The 17,801-nt window shown below is 43.6% G+C and overlaps 1 protein-coding gene across 3 annotated transcripts in view; it reads right to left on the bottom strand.

The window, feature by feature from the left end:
* The window catches only part of LOC118367505 (ras-related protein Rab-26), a 139,243-nt gene that overhangs the window by 104,413 nt on the left and 17,029 nt on the right, over positions 1-17,801 (bottom strand). For all 3 annotated transcript variants that reach the window (XM_052490737.1, XM_035751048.2, XM_035751059.2), the window contains one exon: positions 13,187-13,297. In XM_052490737.1, the coding sequence (XP_052346697.1) occupies positions 13,187-13,297 (111 nt within the window). The remainder of the gene's footprint in view (positions 1-13,186; positions 13,298-17,801) is intronic.

Genomic DNA, 17,801 nt, shown 5'->3' with positions numbered 1-17,801 from the left:
AAAGTAATGATGTACTGTTGTTTCTCTTTGCTTATTTGAGCTGTTCTTGCCATAGTATGGACTTGGTATTTTACCAAATAGGGCTATATTCTTTATACCACCCCTACACATAACTGATTGGCTCAAATGCATAAAGAAGGAAATACATTCCACAAAGTAACTCTTAACAAGGCACACCTGTTAATTGAAATTGAAATTCCAGGTGACTACTGTGCCTCATGAAGCTGGTTGAGAGAATGCCAAGAGTGTGCAAAGCTGTCATCAAGGCAAAGGATGGCTACTTTGAGGAATCTCAAATATATAATATATTTAGATTTGTTTCACACTTTTTTGGTTACTACATGATTCCATATGTGTTATTTCATAGTTGTGATGTCTTCACTATTATTTCTACAATATAGAAAATAGTAAAAAAGAAAGAAAAACCCTGGAATGTGTAGGTGTGTCCCAACTTTTAACTGGAACTATACGTTCCAGTGGCTGAGTCCATAAAGTAGCCGATTGGTTGTCTGCTTCATTGGTTTGGCTCCTGGAGCACTGCGGCAGCAGATCAATAGTGTGTGACAGAGCCTCTTGGGCCAAGGAAGGAGTTACGGAAGTGTGGACGTGATTAACTATACTTGTGGGGACCAGAATTTGACCAACTTGGGACATTTTGTTAGACACCACAATGTCAAATCCTATTTCTAGGGTTAGTTTTAGAGTTAGAGCTAGAGTTAGGTTTAAGGTTAAGGTTAGGTTTTGGGGTTATGGTTAGGGTAAGGGTTACGGTAAGGGTTAGGGTGTGCCGGTGTGCATGACTGTGTGTGTGTGTGTGTGTGCCTTTATATAGACCATAGAACACAAACTAATTGTGTAGCCATGCAGCATGAAAGACTGTGCTCTCTAGGGTCAAGCTCTGTAGGCTACTGACAAGGACATGATGGACCCTTTTAAAAAGACTGTAGGTCTATGCTCATTATGTGTTCTTTGTATCATGCGCGTGTGTGTGTGTGTGTGTGTGTGTGTGTGTGTGTGTGTGTGTGTGTGTGTGTGTGTGTGTGTGTGTGTGTGTGTGTGTGTGTGTGTGTGTGTGTGTGTGTGTGTGTGTGTGTGTGTGTGTGTGTGTGTGTGTGTGTGTGTGTGTAGAATACCATGTTTTGTTTGCCTGTGTGTGTTTCTGGTTAATGTTTGTTTTGTAAATGTATATTTGTCTGGGTGCACTTGCACACCTGCACAATCACAAAACAAGACACATTACTTCAAAACAAATGCCTCTAAGCATCTTGGTCTGAAAGGAAATGGAATCCCCCAGAGCCAGGCAGAGCATGAAGGACACCATAAACCTGCGGGGTGCTCAAATCACCATAAATCCTCTCATACGGAGCACGGACAGCAGATTAATGACAATCTGAGAATGAGGAAATGATGAGTCTCTCATTTTACTGAGGTTCTGGTTGTGATAAAACACATCCAGAGATACAGTATGTCACAGCGCAGATAACAACCCTCTTAACATAGTGTGTGTGTGTGTACATGCGAACACGGCATTGACCAGCCAGTTTATTACAGCTATATATATTAGATGAGATTTTCTCGACAGACGTTTTTATTGCATGCATGTGCTGCACTTTTACAAGATGTATTAAACCCATTTATTGCACAGAATAATAGGGCTTTGTTCAAAAAGCCTAAACACAGCATAAACAACAACGTTGAAGTACCAATAACCACTATCCTTCTCAGTAGATACTGTTAACAGACTATATGTTCAAGTCTTTGCTGTTGTTTGAGGAACTGTAACGGCCACAATAAAAAGCCTACATTTATCATCAAACAATTCCATTCCCACCTCCACTCGGAGAGTTGTTCAAATAAAAGATTCTCCAGTATCATTTGGAGTTTGATTTCCTATTGATTGGTCCTACCTAGACTACAATGACTCAGCAGAAGCCTATACTTCAGAGTGAAACGCAAACTTTAAAGTGAGCAATTTGTTTTCAATTCTATTCCCGTCTCCATCTCTTCTCCCAGAGGAACGGGTTAACGACTCAGTCTAATTGTGCCCACAACACCTCACACTGCCACACTGCAATTACCCCTGTCCCGGTGTGGTCACTGGTCAGCCTTGTCACGCTGCACAACACACACAGAGGAGGTGTCGTGGCTCTGCCGGCATCCACGCTGGCTGCACACCTCCTTTAATGATTAACTGGTGTACCGCTGCTATGAGTTACAGGACTCGAGGCTTGGGGGCTGGAAGAGAGGGGAGAGAGGGGAGAGAGGGGAGGAGAGAGAGGAGAGAGGAGGGGAGAGAGGGGAGAGAGGGGAGAGAGAGGAGAGAGGAGAGAGAAGAGAGGAGAGAGGAGGGGAGAGAGAGAGGGGAGAGAGAGGAGAGAGGGGAGAGAGGGGAGAGAGAGGAGGAGAGAGAGGAGAGAGGAGGGGAGAGAGGGGAGAGAGAGGAGAGAGAAGAGAGGGAGGAGAGAGGGAGAGAGGGGAGAGGAGGAGGGAGAGGAGAGAGAGAGGAGAGAGGAGAGAGGGGGAGAGAGGGGAGAGAGGAGAGGAGAGAGGGGAGAGAGAGGAGAGGGAGGAGAGGGGGAGAGCGAGGAGGAGAGAGAGGGGAGAGAGGGGAGAGAGGAGAGAGAGAGAGGGAGAGGAGAGAGGGAGAGAGGGAGAGAGGGAGGAGGAGAGAGAGGAGAGAGGAGGAGAGGGAGGAGAGAGAGAGAGGGAGAGGGGAGAGAGAGGAGAGAGGAGAGGAGAGAGGGGAGAGAGAGGAGAGGGAGGAGAGGGGGAGAGCGAGGAGGAGAGAGAGGGGAGAGAGGGGAGAGAGAAGAGAGAGAAGAGAGAGAAGAGAGAGGAGAGAGAGAGAGAGGAGAGAGGGGAGAGAGAGGAGAGGAGAGAGGGGAGAGAGAGGAGAAGGGAGAGAGGGGAGAGAGAGGAGAGAGAGGGGAGAGAGAGAGGAGAGAGAAGGGAGAGAGAGAGAGGAGAGAAGGGAGAGAGGGGAGAGAGGGGAAAGGGGGAGAGAGGGGAGAGAGAGGAGAGAGAGGAGAGAAGGAGAGAGAGAGAGGAGAGAGAGAGAGGAGAGAAGGGAAAGGGGGAGAGAGGGGAGAGAGGGGAAAGGGGGAGAGAGGGGAGAGAGGGGAAAGAGGGAGAGAGGGGAGAGAGAGGAAAGAGGGAGAGAGGGGAGAGAGAGGAGAGAGGAGAGAGGGGAGAGAGGAGAGAAGGGAGAGAGAGGAGAGAGGAGAGAAGGGAGAGAGAGGAGAGAGAGAGGAGAGATGAGAGGAGAGAGAGGAGAGATGAGAGAATGGAGAGAGAGAGAGGAGAGAGAGAGGAGAGAGAGGAGAGATGAGAGAAGGGAGAGAGAGAGAAGGGAGAGAGGGGAGAGAAGGGACAGAGAGGAGAGTAGGGAGAGAGAAGAGAGAAGGGAGAGAGAGGAGAGAAGGGAGAGATGAGAGAAGGGAGCGAGAGAGAGGAGAGAGAGAGGAGCGAGAGGAGAGATGAGAGAAGGGAGAAAGAGAGAGAGGAGAGAAGGGAGAGAGAGAGAGAAGGGAGAGAGAGGAGAGAAGGGAGAGAGAGGAGAGAAGGGAGAGAGAGGAGAGAAGGGAGAGAGAGGAGAGAAGGGAGAGAGAGAGAGAGAGAGAGAGAGAGAGAGAGAGAGAGAGAGAGAGAGAGAGAGAGAGAGAGAGAGAGAGAGAGAGAGCGAGAGAGACCGAGGAGAGGGGGAGAGAGAGGGAGAGGGGGAGATGAGGGGAGAGGAGAGAGAGAGAGGAGAAGAGGGAGAGAGAGGAGAGAGAGGGGGAGAGAGAGAGAGAGAGAGGAGAGAGAGAAGAGAGAGAGAGAGAGAGAGAGAGAGAGAGAAGGAGAGAGAGATGAGAGAGAGGGAGAGAGAGAGAGGGAGAGAGGAGAGAGAGGGGAGAGCGAGGGGAGAGAGGGGAGAGAGAGGGGAGAGAGAGGAGAGAGAGGGGAGAGAGGGGTGAGAGGAGAGAAGGAGAGAGAGAGAGAGAGAGAGGAGAGAGAGGAGAGAAGGGAGAGAGAGAGAGAGAGAGAGGAGAGAGAGGAGAGAAGGGAGAGAGAGAGGAGAGAGAGGGAGAGAGAGAGGAGAGAGAGAGGAGAGAGAGGGGAGAGAGAGAGAGAGAGAGAGCGAGGGGAGAGAGAGGAGAGAGAGAGAGGAGAGAGAGAGGAGAGAGGAGAGAAGGGAGAGAGAGAGGAGAGAAGGGAGAGAGAGGAGAGAAGGGAGAGGAGAGAAGTGAGAGAGGGGAGAGAAGGGAGAGAAGGGAGAGAGGGGAGAGAAGCCGTCTGCTCAGAAGGCATAGCTGAGAGGGCAACTCGCCACAGCTGAGCTAAATGATCCTCTGGGGGAACCGTTTTAATTGAAAAAAATAATGCAACAAACACAATGAAGAATGCGATCTGCTTTGTCTATGAACCTAGTGAACAAGTTGACTGCTGGTATTTATTTAAAAAGAACAACATTCAAAGGTATGAAAAAACATGCTATAGAACAGTTAACAGTATTGACGGTATTGGAAACCCTACTGTGTATTTTTTTGTTATGTTTTTTGTCCAATTTGATTTTGATTTTCAGACCTTGCAAAAACATACATAGAAAAAAACAAATAGACAACTTAACAATTCACAACATAAATTTCAACTAACATTAATGACATCACACTTGCTCAGACCAACATGTTCACACCGTATCCACACCCATCCTGCCCATCTCACAATAGCACCTTCTCTCATCCTCGCCTTTTCATATGTCCAGTGCCTGAAATACTTTATGCCATATAGCTTCAAATTTTACAAATGTATTTCATATTGTGGTTATTTACACGAGTATATGGTATACTGTATAGTGCCTTCAGAAAGTATTCATACCCTTTGGTTTATACCACATTTTGTTACAGCCTGAATTCAAAATGGATTAAATATTTTTTCCCCCTCAACCATCTACGCACAATACCCAATAATGACAAATTGAAAACATGTTTTTAGAAATGTTTGCAAATGTATTGAAAATGAAATACAGAAATATCTCATTTACATAAGTATTCACACCCCTGAGTCAATACATGTTAGAATCACCGTTGGCAGCGATTACAGCTGTAAGTCTCTATTTGCACCTTATTAAGTTGGTTTTTGATCATTGCTAGACAGCCATTTTCAAGTCTTGCCATAGATTTTCAAGTAGATTTAAATCAAAACTATAACGAGGCCACTCAGAAACATTTAATGTCATCTTGGTAAGCAACCCCAGTGTATATTTGGCCTTGTGTTTTAAGTTATTTGCTGCTGAATGGTGAAGTGTCTGTTGGAAAGCAGAGGTTTTCCTCTAGGATTTTGCCTGTGCTTAGCGCTATTCCGTTTTTTTATCCTGAAACAACACCCTAGTCCTTGCCGATGACAAGCATACATGTACCCATAACATGACGCAACCACCACCATGCTTGAAAATATGAAGCATGGTACTCAGTAATGTGTTGCGTTGGACTTGTCCAAACAAAGGGCGGGGGTGTATGCTTTATGATTAACGACTCATGGTGTTATTATAACAATATACAGGAGCTCAAGTCCTTCTGCTCACCCGATCTAGAATTCCTTACAATCAAGTGCCGGCCATTTTACCTACCAAGAGAATTATCGGCAGTTATCGTCACAGCTGTGTACATTCCCCCTCAAGCAGACACCAAGACGGCCATCAAGGAACTTCACTGGACAATTTGCAAACTGGAAACCATACATCCTGAGGCTGCATTTACTGTAGCTGAGGATTTTAACAAAGAAAATTTGAGATCAAGTCTACCTAAATTCTTCCAGCATATTGATAGCCCCTACACGCATGCGCAATACCCTCGACCACTGCTACTCCACTTCCGCAATGCATACAAGGCCCTCCCTCACCCTACCTTCGGAAAATCCGACCACGACTCCATATTGCTCCTACTGTCCTATAGGCAGAAACTCAAACCGGAGGCACCCGTGACAAGAACCATTCAACGCTGGTCCGACCAATCGGAAGCCACGCTTCAAGATTGTTTGGATCACGCGGAATGGAATGTGTTCCAGGCAGCCTCAGAGAACAACGTCAACCTATGCGCTGACATGGTGAGTGAGTTTATAAAGAAGTTCATTGGAGATGTTGTACCCCCTGTGACTATTAAAACCTACCCTAACCAGAAACCGTGGATGGATGGCGGCATTCGCGCAAAGCTGAAAGTGCGATCCGCATTTAACCATGGAAAGAGGTCTGGGAATATGTCTGAATATACTCAGTGTAGCTATTCCCTCCGCAAAGGCAATCAAACAAGCAAAATGTCAGTACAGGGACAAGGTGGAGTCGCAATTCAACGACTCAGATACGAGACGTATGTGGCAGGGTCTACAGGAAATCATGGATTACAAAAAGAAATCCAGCCACGTCACAGACACTGACGTCACGCTTCCAGACAAACTAAACACCTTCTTTGCCCGCTTTGAGAATAATACAATGCCACCATCGCGGCCCGCTAACAAGGACTGTGCCCCCACCCCTCCTTCTCCGTAGCTGACGTGAGAAAAACATTTAAATGTGTTAACCCTCGCAAGGCTGCTGGCCCAGACGGCATCCCTAGCAGCATCCTGAAAGCATGCACAGACCAGCTGCCTAGTGTGTTTACGGACATATTCAATCGCTCCCAATCCCAGTCTGTCCAAGTCCCCACATGTTTCAAGATGGCCACCATTGTTCCTGTACACAAGAAGGCAAAGATAACTCAACTAAATGACTACTGCCCCGTAGCACTCACTTCTGTCATCATGAAGTGCTTTGAGAGACTAGTCAAGGATCATATCACCTCCACCTTACCCGTCACCCTTGACCCACTTCAGTGTGCATATCGCCCCAACAGGTCCACAGACGATGCAATCACAAGCACACTGCCCTATCCCATCTGGACAAAAGGAATACCTATGTAAGAATGCTATTCATTAACTACTGCTCAGCATTCAACACCATAGTGCCCTCCAAGCTCATCATCAAGCTCGAGGCCATGGGTCTCAATCTCGCCCTGTGCAACGGGCCGCCCCAAGGTGGTGAAGGTAGGAAACAACATCTCCACTTCGCTGACCCTCAACACTGGGGCCCCACAAGAGTGTGTGCTCAGCCCCCTCCTGTACTCCTTGTTCACCCACAATTGCATGGCCACGCACGCCTCCAACTCAATCATCAGGTTTGCAGACGACACAACAGTAGTGGGCTTGATTACCAACAATGACGAGATAGCCTACAGGGAGGAGGTGAGGGCACTCGGAGTGTGGTGTCAGGAAAATAACCTCTCACTCAACGAAAACAAAACAAAGGAGATGATCGTGGACTTAAGGAAACAGCAGAGGGAGCCACATCAAACGGAGAGCAGTGGAGATGGTGGAAAGATTTAAGTTCCTCGGCGTACACATCACAGACAAACTGAAATGGTCCACTCACACAGACAGTGTGGTGAAGAAGGTGCAACAGCGCCTCTTCAACCTCAGGAGGCTGAAGAAATTTGGCTTGTCACCTAAAACCATGGCAAAATTACAGATGCACAATCGAGAGCATCCTGTCAGGCTGTATCACCGCCTGGTACGGCAACTGCACCGCCCTCAACTGCACAGCTCTCCAGAGGGTGGTGCGGTCTGCACAATGCATCACCAGGGGCAAACTACCTGCCCTCCATGACACCTACAGCACCCGATGTCACAGGAAAGCCAAAAAGATAATCAAGGACATCAACCACTCGAGCCACTGCCGGTTCACAACGCTACCATCCAGAAGGCGTGGTCAGTACAGGTGCATCAAGGCTATCAGACTGCTAAACAGCAATCACTAACTCAGAGAGGCTGATGCCTCCATTGAGACCCAATCACTGGCCACTTTAATAAATGGATTACGAGTCACTTTATACAATGCACTCTAAATAATGCCACTTTAACCATGTTTACATATCTTACATTACTCATATATATACACTGTATTTTATACCATCTATAGCACCTTGCCTATGCCGCTCGGCCATCCCTCATCCATATACTTACATGTACACATCCTCATCCACCCCTTTAGATTTGTGTGTTTTAGGTAGTTGTTGGGGAATTGTTAGATTACTTGTTAGATATTACTGCACTGTCAGGTCTAGAAGCACCAGCGTTTTGCTACACTCGCATTAGCATCTGCTAACAATGTGTATGTGACGAATAACATTTGATTTGTATTCAGGAAATAAAGTTAATTTCTTTGCCACATTTTTCACAGTTTTAGTTTAGTGTCTTGTTGCAAACAGAATGCACGTTTTGAGATATTTTTATTCTGTACAGGCTTCCTTCTTTTCACTCATTTAGGTCAGTATTAAGGAGTAACTACAATGCTGTTGATCTATCTTCAGTTTTCTCCTATCACAGCCATTCAACTCTTCAAATGTTTTAAAGTCATGGTGAAATCCATGCGAGATATCCTTTCTCTCCAGCAACTGAGTTATGAAAGGACGCCTGTATATTTGTAGTTCCTGGGTGTATTGATACACCATCCAAAGTGTAATTTATAACTACACCATGCTCAAAGGGATATTCAATGTCTGCTTTATTTTTTACCCATGTACCAATCTGTGCCCATCTTCGCAGGGCATTGGAAAACCTCCCTGGTCTTGGTGTTTGAAAATCACTGTTCGACTGAAGGACCTTACAGATACAGTTGAAGTCGGAAGTTTACATACACCTTAGCCAAATACATTTAAACTCAGTTTTTCACAATTCCTGACATGTAATCCTAGTAGAAATTCCTTGTATTAGGTCAGTTAGGATCACCACTTTATTTTAAGAATGTGAAATGTCAGAACAATAGCATAGAGAATGATTTACTTCAGCTTTCATTTCTTTCATCACATTCCCAGTGGGTCAGAAGTTTAAATACACTCAATTAGTATTTGGTAGCATTGCCTTTACATTGTTTAACTTGGGTCAACCGTTTTGGGTAGCCTTTCACAAGCTTCCCACAATAAGTTGGGTGAATTTTGGCCCATTCCTCCTGACAGAGCTGGTGGAACTGAGTCAGGTTTGTAGGCCTCCTTGCTCGGACACACTTTTTCAGTTCTGCCCACACATTTTCTACAGGATTGAGGTCAGGGCTTTGTGATGGCCAATCCAATACCTTGACTTTGTTGTCCTTAAGCCATTTTGCCACAACTTTGGAAGTATGCTTGGGGTCATTGTCCATTTGGAAGACCCATTTGTGACCAGGCTTTAACTTCCTGACTGATGTCTTGAGATTGCTTCAATATATCCACATAATTATCCTCCCTCATGATGCACCCCCACAACATGATGCTGCTACCCCCGTGTTTCACTGTTGGGATGGTGTTCCTCCGGCTTGCAAGCCCCCCCTTATTCCTCCAAACATAACGATGGTCATTATGGCCAAACAGTTCTATTTTTGTTTCATCAGACCAGAGGACCTTTCTCCAAAAAGTACGATCTTTGTCTCCATGTGCAGTTGTAAACCGTAGTCTGGCTTTTTTATAGCGATTTTGGAGCAGTGGCTTCATCCTTGCTGAGCTGCCTCTCAGGTCATGTCGATATAGGACTCGTTTTACTGTGGATATAGATAGTTTTGTACCCGTTTCCTCCAGCATCTTCACAAGGTCCTTTGCTGTTGTTCTGGGATTGATTTCTATTTTTTGCATCGAAGTACATTCATCTCTTGGAGACAGAACGCGTGTCCTTCTTGAGCGGTATGACGGCTGCGTGGTCCCATGGTGTTTATCCTTGCATACTATTGTTTGCACAGATGAACGTGGTACCTTCAGGCGTTTGGAAATTGTTCCCAAGAATGAACCAGACTTGTGGAGGTCTACAATTTGTGTTCTGAGGTCTTTCTTTTGATTTCCCCATGATGTCAGGCAAAGAGGCACTGAGCTTGAAGGTAGGCCTTGAAATACATTCACAGGTACACCTCCAATTGACTCAAATTATGTCAATTAGCCTACCAGAAGATTCTAAAGCCATGTCATACTTTTCTGGAATTTTCCAAGCTGTTTAAAGGCACAGTCAACTTCGTGTATGTAAACTTCTGACCCACAGGAATTTTGATACAATGAATTATAAGTGGAATATCCATCTGCAAACAATTGTTAGAAAAAATACTTGTGTCATGCACAAAGTAGATGTCCTAACCGACTTGCAAAGACTATAGTTTGTTAACAAGGTATGTGTGGAGTGGTTTAAAAACAAGTTTTAATGACTCCAACCTAAGTGTATGTAAACTTCAGATTCCAACTGTAATTGTATGTTTGTGGTACAGTGATGAGGTAGTCATTTAAAAAAAGTGAAACACTATTATAGCACACAGAGTGATCCATGGAACTTATTTAGGCTTGCCATAACAAAGGGGTTGAATACTTATTGACTCAAGATATTTGATCTTTTCATTTCTAATTAATAAACATGTCTAAAAACATAATACCACTTTGACATTATGGGGTATTGTGAGTAAACCAGTGACACAAAATCTACATTTAATCAATATTAAATTCAGTCTGTAACACAACAAAAATGTGAAAAAGTCAAGGGGTGTGAATAGTTTCTGAAGGCCCTGTACGGTATACTGCCCAATTGTAGCATGGATCGTGCTGGGTATCATTGGCCTGCTGCTGATGGAGACAGTTTGGTCAACACGGACTAATTTTATGATGTTTACTGACATTAAATTGAGCTAGTATTGATATACACTGTTAACTGATTCTGATCCAAAGCCACCACACCAAAATTCTGCCTTCCTTTAGTTGTCTCAGGATTTGGTAAGCTAATCAAAAGGGGACCATCGCGCTCTCCCAGAGGTTTGGATGGTGCGTAAAAACCAGTGAATTCAGATAAATAAAAAGTTGTCATGGGTCTGCACTCAAAAATGTTGCATAAAGCTTATTTCATTTTTCAATGTTGTTATTATTTCCACTGCATCAGGGATAACGTACACAGACGCTGTCGGCTTTGCAGCCATCACCCAAAACGACCCTCAGGTCCTCATACCCCGTATTTGGGATTGCAGTGTGCGGTAAAAAATGATTAGCCAATCAACAACAACGTAACTTTTAATGGCTACATTAACTTTGACCATTTGTGACGATGCAAGCTCTCACGTCGAATTATGGTTCTCCCCACAAGCGCCAAGTTCAAACATTTCCATTTCTACAAATTCCATTACGGCCGTTACATTAAACTTACGAGTGCACCATTAGTTTCTGCTATTAGCGGCAACACAGACTCAAGGGACTCCTCCATTTCAGTTTATAAAAGAATGTGCTTTATTTGACTCATTTCCCTCCTTTTAATAATACCTGTTTGTTTGACAGCTCAGTTTGTGTCGGGCACCCATATCCCTACCTCTGTATGTCACTCAAGTTCTCAAATCAAAGTTTACTGCTCGCTACACATACTTAGCAGACGTTATCACAGTCTCAGCAAAATGCTTATGTTTCTAGCGCCAACAGTGCAGTAATACCTAACAATACAGAAAATACACACAAATCCAAAACATTTCAAAGAAAACTAAGAAATATCAGAACGAGCAATGTCAGAGTCAGTATGGACAGTATATGAATAGAAAAGGTGTGTACAGCAGTAGTTATATCATTTGTCATGACATTGGTTAGTCCAGTAGTGAATTCATATTATATTCCTGCAAATATTAATTTGGTTGCTACATCAGCCACTGTAGCAATTGAGATGTATATGTAATCGTTTTAGACACAGTCACATAGACTGAATTAGACGCAATTACATACATGTATCCGTGTTAAGTGCACATTGGTATGGTTTCTCCGTAGCCTAACTGTGAGCGTCAGGGTATTGTGGGTATATAAGCCTGTTCTTTTCCATTCTCTTGAGGACTGCTGTGAAGGTAACATGTGTTGCTAAGTTCTCTAAACAAATTCTCAGTTGACTGAGTTTTCTAGCATTGTTATAGGCTTGGCCTGTTATAGGCTCTATTGGCATTTCGATATGTTACCGTTTGGTTTCTACTACTGCGATTGTTCTTTATTTTGACACTTCATCATTTCTTTCTATTGTCGACTGCAAGTACTGAACATGATTTGTATAAAGTGCATTCGGAAAGTATTCAGACTCCTTCACTTTATCCACATTTTGTTACGTTACAGCCTTATTCTAAAATTAATGATTTTTTCCCCCTCTCATCAATACCCCACAACGACAAAGTGAAAACAGGTTTTTGGACATTTAACCAAATTTAGTAATAAAAAAAAATTAAAAAAATGGAAATATATTATTTACATAAGATTTCAGACCCTTTGCTATGAGACTCGAAATTGAGCTCAGGTGCATCCTGTTTGCATTGATCATCCTTGAGATGTTTCTACAACTTGATTGCAGTCCACCTGTGGTAAATTCAATTGATTGGAAATTATTTGGAAAGGCACACACCTGTCTATTTAAGGTCCCACAGCTGACAGTGCATGTCAGAGCAAAAAGTAATTGTCCGTAGAGCTCCGAGAATTGTGTCGAGGCACAGATCTGGGAAGGGTACCAAAACATTTCTGCAGCATTGAAGGTCCCCAAGAACACAGTGCCCTCCATCATTCTTAAATGAAAGAAATTTGGAACCACAAATTATTTTCCTAGAGCTGGCTGCCCGGCCAAACTGATCATCCAAACTGACAGAGCTTGAGAGGATCTGCAGAGAAGAATGGGAGAAACTCCCCAAATAAAGGTGTGCCAAGCTAGCGTCATACCCAAGAAGACTCGAGACTGTAATCGCTGCCAAAGGTCCTTCAACAAAGTACTGACTAAAGGGCCTGAATACTTATGTAAATGTGACATTTCAGGGGTGTTTTGCTTTGTCATTATGGGGTATTGTGTGTAGATCGATGAGGAGGGAAAAAACAATTTGATACGTTTTAGAATAAGGCTGTAATGCAACAAAATGTGGAAAAAGTGAAGAGGTCTGAATCCTTTCTGAATGCACCATTTTCATTGGACTGCACTGAAGGCTTCATTTTGCACCACGTTTGTATCTCTCGGTTGCGCTCAAACCCTCCTATGTTAGACTGCCGGATCCCATTATTTACATCATCAACGGATCCCATTTAAATCACCTTCAAGGCCTGGAGAAAATAATTACTATCTTTGACCTTTTATTTCATACGTGTGTCCATTTTGTGTGTGTGTGTGTGTGTGTGCTCACCCTGAAGTCAATGCCAACAGTAGAGATGAAGCTACCGGCCAAGAAAGCTCCATCCTTGAAGCGAACCAGCAGGCAAGTCTTCCCTACACCTGAGTCTCCCACCAACATCACCTGTAGAGGGACACAAATGACCTTATTTTTAATGTTCCATGGACTCTTGGAAGATTAGCCCCATTATTGTGGGGCTTATTCACAGCCTGTCCCCCCTTAGAGAGAGAAACTGAAATAAACATAAACAGAGATGGAGACAGAGACAGAGACAGAGACAGAGAGAGATGGAGACAGAGAGAGACAGAGACAGACCAAAAGACATCTCCATCTTCTCTGAATACCTGTGGTAGCGGTTGATGAGCCCTCAGTAGTGGAGGTCAACGATCATAACACCATGAAACTCTACTCAACACAGTGAGGTGATTTGTCTAAGTTCGGGTGATGAGTCCGTCTCTGTGTCTGTCTGAGAATCTAGCCTGCCTTCAGACCTCTGATGGGGTAAACTTGGGGTCATGATTGGGGCTGCACCAAATGTTTGATGTATTATAATAATTGATTATTCTTATGTTGTATTAATAGAAGGGGAAGGGTTATGAGACCCCTCCCCCACTACATTTATAGGGTCCTAGACTACAAATTAACAATATATATGTTCATTATAAGGTTTTAATATTGTTCCAGTCTTTTCTAGTCTCGGGCTCTTATAAAGAAATGGTCTGAGAGATGTATGAATTATTGCAGGGTGTCTGTGAGAAGGCACATCTAGGCTAAAAGAGATTAGACACAGAACCCAGCAGAGGAGTGAAAGATAAGAGACTAGTCAGACATACCTCTATAAATCAACTTGGGGAGTGGACATTTACTGCTGAGCCCATAGAAAATACTGGAACTATTGTATCTCTCTTGCAAGTTTGTATAGCTATATATGCAAAGGCTTGGTCTCATGAGTAGAAGGTAATGACGTATGCAGTGACATCACAAGGGCTGGACTTCGGGCTTAAAAAAATAACTTGGGACTTTTCCTATTTTGCTAAACTCAGGAGACACATCAGTTGTATGTGTGATGTTTGATCTTTGACTTCTGTCTACAACATTTGAACATCTTGGCCATGTTCTGTTATAATCTCCACCCGGCACAGCCAGAAGAGGACTGGCCACCCCACATAGCCTGGTTCCTCTCTAGGTTTCTTCCTAGGTTTTGGCCTTTCTAGGGAGTTTTTCCAAGCCACCATGCTTCTACACCTGCATTGCTTGCTGCTTGGGGTTTTAGGCTGGGTTTCTGTACAGCACTTTGAGATATCAGCTGATGTACGAAGGGCTATATAAATAAATTTGATTTGATTTTGATTTGAGCTGTATTTTAATTAAAATTGTTATGATTTATAAGTGCACATTTTGAGTGTTCCTTATTTGTTAAGTAAATAAAACGGAGCACAGAAAAACGGAACCAACACCTCCATCTGTCAGTAATATCTGTATACCACAGATTTTACTCCCTCTTAGCAAACTCACTATAAGTCAAGGCCAAGAGAGACCAGAGTGGGAAGATCAATTGTATTTTATTTATTTATTTCACCGTTATTTAACCAGGTAGGCTGAGAACACGTTCTCATTTACAACTGCGACCTGACCAAGATAAAGCAAAGCAGTTCGACACATACAACAACATAGAATGAAACATGCAATAAACAAACATACAGTCAATAATACAGTAGAAAAAAGTATATATACAGTGAATTAAATTAAATAGGCCATAGCGGCAAAGTAATTAAAATATAGCAATTAAACACTGGAGTGATAGATGTGCAGAAGATTAATGTGCAAGTCGAGATACTGTAGTGAAAAGGAGCTACATAAATACATACATAAATACAGTATGGGGATGAGGTAGCTGGATGGGCTGTTTACAGATGGGCTATGACCAGGTGCAGTGATCTGTGAGCTGCTCTGACAGCTGGTGCTTAAAGTTAGTTAGGGAGATATGAGTCTCCAGCTTCAGTGATTTTTTGAAGTTCGTTCCAGTCATTGGCAGCAGAGAACTGGAAGGAAAGGAGGCCAAAGGAGGAATTGGCATTGGGGGTGCCCAGTGAAATACACCTGCTGAAGCGCGTGCTATGGCTGGGTGCTGCTATGGTGATCAGTGAGCTGAAATAAGGTGAGGCTTTAGCTAGCAAAGACTTGTAGATGACCTGGAGCCAGTGGGTTTGGCGACGAGTATGAAGCGAGGGCCAGCCAATGAGAGCATACAGGTCACAGTGGTGGGTAGTATATGGGGCATTGGTGACAACACAGAAGGCACTGTGATAGACTGCATCAAATTTGTTGATTAGAATGTTGGAGGCTATTTTGTAAATGACATCACCGAAGTCGAGGATCGGTAGGATAGTTAGTTTTACGAGGGTATGTTTGGCAGCATGAGTGAAGGATGCTTTGTTGAGAAATAGGAAGCTGATTCTAGATTTAATTTTGGATTGGAGATGCTTAATGTGAGTCTGAAAGGAGAGTTTACAGTCTAACCAGACACCTAGGAATTTGTAGTAGTATATTCCACATATTCGAAGTCAGAACCGTCCTGAGTAGTGATGCTGGACGGGCGGGCAGCGATCGGTTGAAGAGCATGCATTTAGTTTTATTTGCATTTAAGAGCAGTTGGAGGCAACGGAAGGAGAGTTGTATGACATCAACTCTCAACATCATCAAGCAGCAAGAGCGACATCATTGATGTCTACAGAGAAGAGAGTCGGCCCGAGAATTGAACCTTGTGGCACCCCCCATAGAGACTGCCAGAGGTCCGGACAACAGGCCCTCCGATTGGACATACTGAACTCTGTCTGAGAAGTAGTTGGTGAACCACGTGAGTCAGTCATTTGAGAGACCAGGGCTGTTGAGTCTGCGGATAAGAATGTGGTGATTGACAGAGTCAAAAGCCTTGGCCAGGTCGATGAATAGGGCTGCACAGTATTGTCTCTTATCAAAGGTGGTCATGATATCGTTTAGGACCTGAGGTGCACCCTTGACCAGCTCTGAAGCCAGATTGCATAGCGGAGAAGGTACGGTGGGATTCTAAATGGTGGGAATCTGTTAATTTGGCTTTCGAAGACCTTAGAAAGGCAGGGTAGAATAGATATAGGTCTGTAGCAGTTTGGGTCTAGAGTGTCTCGTCTCCCCTTTTGAAGAGGGGGATGACCACGGCAGCTTTACAATTTTTGGGAATCTCAGACAATACGAAAGAGAGGTTGAACAGGCTAGTAATAGGGGTTGCAACAATTTTGGCAGATCATTTTAGGAAGAGAGGGTCCAGATTGTCTAGCCACGCTGATTTGAAAGGGTCCAGATTTTGCAGTTCTTTCAGAACATCAGCTATCTGGATTTCGGTGAAGGAGAAATGGGGGAGGCTTGGGAGAGTTTCTGTGGGGGGTTCCGGGCAATTGACCGAGGTAGGGGTAGCCAGGTGGAAAGCATGGCCAGACATAGAAAAGTGCTTATTGAAATTCTCAATTATAGTGGATTTATCAGTGGTGACAGTGTTTCCTAGCCTCAGTGCAGTGGGAAGCTGGGAGGAGGTGCTCTTTTTCCCCATTGACTTTACAGTGTCCCAGAACGTTTTGGAGTTTGTGCTACAGCAAATATCTGTTTGAAAAAGCTAGCCTTAGCTTTCCTAACTGCCTGTGTATATTGGTTCCTAACTTCACTGAAAAGTTACATATCACAAAGTTGCATATTTTGGGAATGAGACTTTTCCACATAACCCCCCCCTCACACACTTAGAAGTGCAACCAGATAGCATGAGCACAATGCAGGCATAATACAACTAAGCAGACATAGGATCTTAATTTGAGCCAGTTTGATACATCAGGAAAATAATCCTGCAGAAACAGTATGTATTATGTGGATTATAATAAATGTACATGTTTGTGGTGCTTGATAAATGTTTCATCAGGGCAAATCAAGTCTGAAATTTCAAAGTGGAAATTACAAACTTTAGAAGCGTTTTAAAAACTCAAATAAACAACCAATCTGCATTTCCTGCTCAGCAGGAAAATTCACAGCAACAAAAGAGTGATCAAATTAAGATCCTACATCTGTATTACAGTATTCTGATTATATAACATGATTGATGAGTTATACAGACTTTACTATACCAGGCTCAGAATCCCTTATGTACTGTGGTGTGGTGCCCTGTGTGTTACAAAGTCAGTGTTTGTTCTTGTCACAGTGTGACTGTTTGAGTGCTGTGTCAGGAGTGGCACACAATCGTCTCCCATATCCTTGTTGACACAGCTGTGGCTCAGTAGTTGACAATAGAGTCGTTAAGGTAGGTTCAGTACATAGTGAAATGTAACCAAACATACATTTCAATCATTAGACAAATGCGCTTTGGTACTAAAATGTCATGATTTACCCTAACCATTTGGCACTATGATTCTGGGTAGAATTGTTTGCTTTATTATTCAGATAATGCCATAACTACCAAGAACATAAATGAAAAAGGGATTTTGTAAGAGGTAAGACCATGTTAATGCCTTGATGAATAAAACAATTTCCTAATGTAATAGAGATAAAATAATGTAATTAAATAAAAGAAAGTAGGATGTTTCTGTCTTGAAGAAAAAATGTCTGAGGG

This window comes from Oncorhynchus keta, chromosome 3, assembly GCF_023373465.1.
Source record: "Oncorhynchus keta strain PuntledgeMale-10-30-2019 chromosome 3, Oket_V2, whole genome shotgun sequence".
Classification (NCBI taxonomy): Eukaryota; Metazoa; Chordata; class Actinopteri; order Salmoniformes; family Salmonidae; genus Oncorhynchus; species Oncorhynchus keta.
The sequence above is the reverse complement of the archived record's forward strand: the minus strand, read 5'-3'. Positions and strand labels throughout refer to the sequence as shown.